Source organism: Liolophura sinensis, chromosome 6 (genome assembly GCF_032854445.1).
Source record: "Liolophura sinensis isolate JHLJ2023 chromosome 6, CUHK_Ljap_v2, whole genome shotgun sequence".
Lineage (NCBI taxonomy): Eukaryota > Metazoa > Mollusca > Polyplacophora > Chitonida > Chitonidae > Liolophura > Liolophura sinensis.
In genome coordinates this window covers 46,155,049-46,162,912 of record NC_088300.1, presented here as the reverse complement: position 1 = coordinate 46,162,912, position 7,864 = coordinate 46,155,049, and the positions used below count along the sequence as shown (strand labels likewise).

The 7,864-nt window shown below is 37.0% G+C and overlaps 1 protein-coding gene across 1 annotated transcript; it reads left to right on the top strand.

Annotated features, from left to right (window-relative positions):
- The first annotated feature begins 408 nt into the window (after positions 1-408).
- On the top strand, positions 409-7,640 carry LOC135467263 (PHD finger protein 23A-like). Its single transcript, XM_064745028.1, has 5 exons — positions 409-430; positions 837-877; positions 1,607-1,708; positions 4,957-5,092; positions 5,594-7,640. The coding sequence occupies exons 1-5, from the start codon at positions 409-411 to the stop codon at positions 5,815-5,817; spliced, it is 525 nt and encodes a 174-aa protein (XP_064601098.1). The 3' UTR covers positions 5,818-7,640.
- The last annotated feature ends 224 nt before the right edge of the window (positions 7,641-7,864 follow it).

Below are 7,864 nucleotides of genomic sequence, written 5' to 3'. Positions count from 1 at the left end.
GCAGGAGCGGTTTATGCAAGGCTTGATGTCCAGTATTTCGCGATCAGAGGGAATCATGGAACGATCGACAGAGGAAGGGTCTTCTATTGCGAAAGATCTAACGGTTTATCCACTGCAAAGAGCAGAAAACACTACAGATGCAGATGAAAAACACCAACTGGGAATTTTCAGCCTGTTTACGCACTTGGTTCACTTACATCCGCCATAAAGACGGGAACCTGCTGAGATTGACGTCATTCGACCCCTGACCTCTATGCAAATTCCGGTGGTCATGACCTCTGATTGTGGGTTGTAGCGTTGTCTCATATTTCAGTACTGAGACCGATTCAATGGTGGCTGTGAATTGGAAGTGGTTGTCATTTTCTGGCTGGATTTTGTAAAACTACTTCGAATTGGTTCATCACAACCATGACAGAAGATATATTCAAAGGTAGGCTACCATATTCAGTGGAAATTTCTTCAAAGTTGTCGTTTCTGTGTCTCTGTGCAGTTGTCGAAGATGGTGAACCGACGTTCGGCTAACCAACAGCTCCATTATTTTCAGTTACATCCTTAGCTCGAAGTGAACTTAGTTGACATACGACTAAACCAGTGTGTATCTTCTCTAATTTTTGAAATGGTAGGATTTTGTAAGACACAAGGAACAAATTGCGACCACTCGTCCCAGATGAAGCTGTGTAGTATTGTTGTGAACCGTTTTTTCGTATGACTGGTGTCGGTCGACTGATGTGCCCAGTCGACGCCATGTCGGATTTGCTCTCACTGGGTCGAAAGGAGCCATATTATTTTTGCTTCAAATCACTTTATTTTACAGCATGTTGTGATTATCTTTTCAGCCCCGAAGACCAAGCGCTCTTTAGTGAAGAATGACTATGAGGTAAATTGTCTTCTTATGTATATTTACCGGTGTTTACTTGGCATTCTAGAAATACTTAGATCGTTTTGAGTAAGGTAAGATTCAAGATAGATTACTATTAAAGTCGGCGAGAACGTTTTCATGACGAAGCTGACTGTATGGTGAATATGTGGGATAAGATGGCCGTCATGTTTTGTCTGCACAATTTATTCACATTGAATCGATCAAAGTTGAGATTTAAACAGCCTTGTTTAGTGGTAAATAATAAAATTAATGACAGACAACAAACTCACAGATAAAGCAGCATTTTCGTATGTTTGTGTAGTCTCATTACAGTTCACACCAAGCAAACATATATCATTCTCAGATATTCCAGAGTGCATTGTCAGATTTTTTCATCATTATAGTCAAAACAATGATGTTTAGTGTTGTCATTAGCTAAGCCTGTTTGTAATGACAACATTTATTATTTTTCTCCAGATGGGATTGCTCTAACAGGTATTTTCTGTAGCAGAGTTTTTGATCTGTAATACTATGGATTTTGCTACATCCTATTTGTTATGGACATTTCTATCTCGGTTCACAATGATACCTGGTGTCTCCAATCACAATATAACAGAAAAAACCAAAAAAAAAAACAGAAAAAACACTAATTCACAATTATAAACGTCATCTATAACGATCCTCAGTTAGGCAAATGGGTAGTTGTATTGGACACCTATGTATAACCATTGAATGTTGTGCTTTCAGAGTTACGGATCTCCTCCTAAGAAACCCAGGACCAGAGATGATTTTGTTGCTTTTTGTAACATAGTATTACAGTACACACAGTACGAAGCTCAGAGGCAAGAGGTAAGTTTGGTAATTTTCATGTATGATTACATCTTCTTATTGCAGAGATGTTAGGGAAGCTCAAATTCTGTGTTTTACCGCATGATTGTAAAGGCCATATTCTGTCATGCAGGTGAAGTTGTACTTATGAGGAAGCCAGGTATTAGTTTAAGTTGGTTACTGTAAGCATCATGAAGTTTACGCGAGAAAGATATCCACTGACAGAAGGAATTGTTTTGAGCGATTTTCTTGAACGCTTTTTGTTAAATCTGTAAAGAAGCATTGAACAATGGTGTAGGAAAACCTCCCTTATTTATAACCTTCATAATTAAACTTCCATAGTGTACTAATGAGATTGTGAGAATATTCTCACAATATGTGACTGTCCTGTCAATATTAAAGTATAAAGTAATGTGTCTGAGTGCGAGAAAATGGACAGTAAACTCACGACTCATTTTCCCTGACTGTCCCTGTAATAAACATGCCTTTAAGGATACAAAAAATTGCCGGGCATCAATGATAAGTTACAATACTTGAAAATAGAATTTAGGTTGCAGTGCCTGGATATGTATAGCTCCTATGTAGTTGAAAACTTCTCATTGGTTCAGGACCACCTTGATATTGACATGTGCACATCGAAGGTAACTATGGATAGAATGTACAGTAGCCAGACATCATGTGTCAATGTCGTTTATGTGCAGGACATTGCTCCTGCAATTTATGAACAGATTTGACATTAATATTTGATTTGGTTAGGTATTAAATAGTTCAGACTTCTTCTTTAATAGGTCATGCAAGATAAGGTGTCTTCCTGTGTATTAGGACACTTGAAGCGTTTAGCATATCAGGAAACTGGTATGATCAACTTTGACCAGCCATTCCTAGAAGGCTAGAAAAATTGATTGGTACAAGAGTTCCACACAAGTTTCTGCAGCCCTAATCGCTTACGATATTAATTCATTACTTAAATTTCTTTGTACCCGTTTAATTTTAAAATTTGTAATATTTGAATTCCTTATTATATGTAATTGAGATATAATTATTAGTTGTGATGAAATTGTAGTATGAATTATCAGGTGTGATTCCTTCTTTTTTATGCCTTTTGCTCAATTGGTATTAAAAGGATAAATTTGTCTTCAACCTGCACTGTTGGAATAAAAATAATAACAATAACTGGTAGCTGAATAACATTAATCATTAATGATATTGAATGCGAACAGGACGAATGAAACATCTAAGAAGTAGTTTTGACCCGGCGATACGTCGCCAAAAGTGTGAAAATCACTTTGCTGGTGCTAATTCGATTAGGAGGTTGGGCAAATGCAGCTTTTTGCTGAAACTAGGGTGTAGTACCAAGTAGATCAATGGTATGTTAATGTGGTTCAGGCTGATCACTCAAACTGGTTCTAAGTGCTTGGTTGAGTTTAATTACATCAGAAGGTTAGGCATGTAGAAAACAGTTACATATATGTATTAAAATGATTGACCATTTCGGCATCACGAAAACTTATTCATTCCAAGACCAAGTGTTGTTAGTGTTATAAATACATCAAGAGCTGATTATTTTTGTCCTGTCAAAGAGTTTAGACACTCTCCGAGTCTCCTGTACATGGTTAAAATGTGATTAGTCTTTTCAGCTGTTTATCATTTATCACACATGTGCAAATGACAGCAAGACAGCAAAAACAACACAAAATACAGCCAGTGGGTCTGTTGTAATTACTAAACATACCTGTATAATTAAGCACTGTCGTGTTAAACTATTTTAGTATTGAACTAACTCCAGTATTTTGTTGTGGCTTGGAATAATGTGGGATAAATGTATTTTTGAGTATCCACATGTACAAAACATGCCATTGAAGAGAGGATATAAAAACTACCCCTTGCTGTAATCAAGGTGTTAGGTTTTAGTGAGATTTTAAAGAGCTATTTGCCTCCTCACTTACAGGTGTAGATGCATAATTTCATAAAGTAATTTTACAACAACAACGTGACCTTATTTGAATGTCACACTTTTTTAACTGGACTTGTTACAAAGAAGTGTTAAATTATTGTATGTTTACATAGCTTATGAATAGACAATTTTGTATAATACACTGGTCTGCGTATTCACCTCCAGGCAGAAGTAATACTGCTGAAATGCTTTTGACAAAGCCGAAAAACCAGGATAGGATTGATCCACACATAAAATGGCTGCTCCTTGATAGTTTGATCACTGCTGACTCTACATTGAATAGGTCATAGCTTTCTAACGGTGCTGTGTCCAGGCTGTAGAACTGTTGTGGAAATAAACCAGCTAGTTCACAGCCCAGCCTTAATAGGGTTTATAAATGAAGCTTTTCCTTGTGTACACAATACCCACCCTCAAATACGCCTGTATTATGTTAATGGTATCTGCGCAGAAATAGGAGTATGAGTATAATCTGCTGGCATTGTGCCAAGACCTATTTTATATTGCAGTGTTTTTAGGACTGAGTGTTTTTATCGCGGGAAATCTACTTCCATTGATTGGTTGGCTGCACAGGTAGAGATAGCAGGCAGTAGAGTCTTATACATATAGCCTTATGAAGGAGGTCAGCCTGGCCATGCTGATAAGATTTCCAAGGAGGGACTATTTTCTGACCCCATTTCCTGATAAAGCCTGTTGCAATACAACATGTCAGGCTGAGCTAACACCATTAGGGCCCTGGGATCAAGGTTCTGCTGTAAAACTAGGCCGGCCATTCATCTAGTGCTGGTGCCTGCTTAAGGCCTGTTGTCCAGAGCAGTTTTGATGTGCTAATTTCACGTGCTGCACATGTTTAAAAATCTCCTTTTCGTCCTGGCTGTGCTAGACATGAGCAGCTTAGATTCCCTATGCACATATGATAACTGTTGCCCCCCCTCCAACATGCAAAATTCTGTTAATATTATTGTAACTCTCCATTCTTCTTGTATGTTGGCAAGGTGTTTATTCAAGCAGACTGATAGACTATTTTGTGTAGACTGATGAAAACAGAAATTATACCCTCCACGAAGCCCTGACATTGGGCAACGGACCAATGAAGTTTTCTCTCTCAAATCAAATTCAAAAGGTCAAAAAATGGCAAGTTGATCTTTCATATGCAAAAAGTGTGAGTTAATAGAGCATTCAAAAACCACTACTTGAAAAAATAAGGACTTTTGTCTTTTAGTGTTTATGGTTGTAATAGATTTCATAGTTACTCATTATCTTCTGTAGAAATATGTTTGAAGAAAATGGTTGTAATATTGTGACATATTTATTACAGGAAATGCGTGCTCAGCACAACCTCAGCCCCCTGGACAGTATAGGTAGCACAGCTGAGAGTTACTCCTCTGACTCTACCTCCTCCAGTTTTTCCTCGTCTAATCTGGACAGTTCCCATGTAGACAGACTTGATGCAGGTACCTGAACAACTAGCTTGCATAATTACTTCTTGATTTCTCTCACAGTATTTATAACAATATTTCAAACTTTTGCATATTTTAAAGGTTTGCTCTTACTGTACAAAGCACCTCCTGATCAGTGGTTGCTTTGCGTCTTAATGTAGAAGTTTTGTTTGGCATCTGATGAAAGGTGGTGGTTTTCTCCAATTCTCTGCTGTAAATAATCTTAACTGCCGAGATATAAGTGAATAATTCTGGAGTTAAGTGTACTAATCAAATGAGTAACATAATTTATTTAAAAAAGCAACAAAAAAGAAAACTTGAAAACATTTCATTTAAGAATTACAGTTAGATTTTCTAAAGATTTACTTTTGAATTCTTTGTATTTCAGTGACGCGATTATGCACACTATAAGATCTCAGGAAAGAGCAAATTGGTCATTTTGACAGAGTTTCTCCCTGTAAATAAAGATTTAAAATGTTTTTCATTCATTATATTGTCTTGCTCTTAATGTTTCAGAAGATGATTCCTGGGAGCTGATCACATGTCACTGTTTGAAACCGTATGCAGGCCGACCAATGATTGAGTGTTCAGAGTGTGAAACCTGGATCCATTTGTCGTGTGCAAAAATCCGCAAATCAAACATTCCTGACACTTTTGTCTGTCAGCACTGCAGAGACTCCAAGTTCACAATGAGAAAATCCTCTCGCTCAAGGACTGAAACAAAGCGGATTAGTGTGTAGCCATAAACGGGCTGGCTCATTTCTTCTTAGAGCCCAGGACTACTTTTCCAGAAGCCATCTTGATACGGATCATTTTGTCTCCCTTTTTATTCTATATCTGTACTACATTTACCAGACTTGGAATGAACAGGAGCTGTATAGGACTCTACTATGTGTTCAGTGTGTGGGGAATTCTTGACAGTGGAAGAATACAGTGGTTGGAGACCTCACTTTGTCAGCAAGTCGTGAAGTGTGAAACCAATCAAAGTGCTTTTTACATTCCACGAATCCTCTTGTGTGTATGGATGCGTTAGAGACTTAGAGTGGATGTTGAAGATTTGTTTGCAATGATTATTTGAATGATGATGAACAGATTATATTTGATGATCATGTGTGAAAGTGCACACCTAAAGCAGGCATTGGGACCTTACCGGTTATATTGCATGTTTATATGATAGGTATACTCAGCTTCAAAGATCTATTAACATAAGGTGGAATGCCAGAAATAAAGATTGCCTACACACAATGGGAACCAGATAACTTTTTTATGACTTTTTAAAAGATATCAGAGATTGTCTTCTATTTTAGATGTTGACAGTTGGCTAGCACAACATGCTATAACTGTACTGACAGGATTGGTTGTAGAGTAATATTTTCTTTTTGATGGCAGATACTGTCTATATGTTTATACTGTATATGATTGTAAACCAGCATTTCAGCAATGACTTCCAGTTCATTTAAACTCCTTTACTATGGAGGATTTTCTGTTACTAGACTAACCCTGATCTGTTTGCTTTACCTGAAGAGCAGTTCATGGAAATATCGTCTCATGAATTGCGTACAATATGGTTCATGCTCAGTGCACATCTTTTGTAAATATGTCAATAGCATGTGTGTCTAGAAGTGTGATCTCTCCCTTCATGTCCATATTTACATCCCACAAATCAATGTCTCTTAGTCATAACATTTCTGAAATCCCCCAACCCCAGCCTTCCTGTGTAAATATTACTTTTTGTCTACTGTGTAATCCTCTGTGGCTGCACTCAGTGAAGATGCCCTAATATCATTCATCGTTAAGTTTTATGGCAGTTGCATTTTTTATATGCAGCTTGTATAAATGTAACTTTTGCATTTAGTTTGTTTTATGTGCAGTACAGTGATACTTAGTTAAATGACACAAATTGTTTATATTGAGATAGACTTTTACTGTTGAATACCCAAGGTTGTACTGTTTCAATATACTGGGGCAACAGTATTGTTTTTGAATGCACTGAAGGAATGATGTGTTCTGCAAGACCTGAACAACCGTGTATACAGCTATTCTTTTGTAGTATTTTGAGTATATGCACTTAAAATAATAGCCATACCATTCACTTCTGAATTTAAAATTGACCATGCACTATGTTCCCATGTTTCAAGAAAACAATCCATGGACACTGATACAGTAAATACCAGTTTTCAAGTACACTGTACTAGTTTTCTTTCTTGACGAATAAACCATAATGTGTCAGTGATGTGTTTATGTTTGGTGTCAGAGAGATCATTGTCTGTTTGGTCACCAGTTAGCTTTTGTTACCAAAACGTAACATATTATGGAATCTCTATTGTACTTAAATTTTGGATGATAAATAATCTTACCCTCTGATATGATTCAGTGTATTAATATACATGTGCAAACAAACACTTGGGTGCACAGTGCCTGAAAGGATAGGTCAGTTTGATATTTATTTCTCTAAAATGTACATGGATAAGTCTAAGCATCTTCAGAACCATTTATTGTGTTCCTCAGGTGTTTGTTACATTCAAATATGGCAGTTGAAAGTGTAATAAAGAGGCTAAGGTAAATTTGAACTCCAGTTTGATGTTGCATTTGTATTGTGTATACTTTGACAGCAGGTAGTTCAGGAGGCAACTGCAGGGGTTATCTACATGTACATGTAATTTGGTGTTCCTTTGTTCAGTACTCTCTGTCAGTTGCACTTTTCACATTTTCTATGAAAATTATGAACTAAAAAAGAAAGGTGCAGTATTTGATTGGACATCTACTGAGCAAGGTTCCATCCCTGGC

What these genes read in the sequence shown, in the direction of transcription:
- LOC135467263 (XM_064745028.1), top strand. Translation starts at nt 409, where the DNA reads ATGACAGAAGATATATTCAAAG. An exon ending in GACAGAAGATATATTCAAAG is followed by an intron (nt 431 to 836) that starts GTAGGCTACCAT and finishes TTATCTTTTCAG; the next exon opens with CCCCGAAGACCAAGCGCTCT. An exon ending in ACGAAGCTCAGAGGCAAGAG is followed by an intron (nt 1,709 to 4,956) that starts GTAAGTTTGGTA and finishes TATTTATTACAG; the next exon opens with GAAATGCGTGCTCAGCACAA.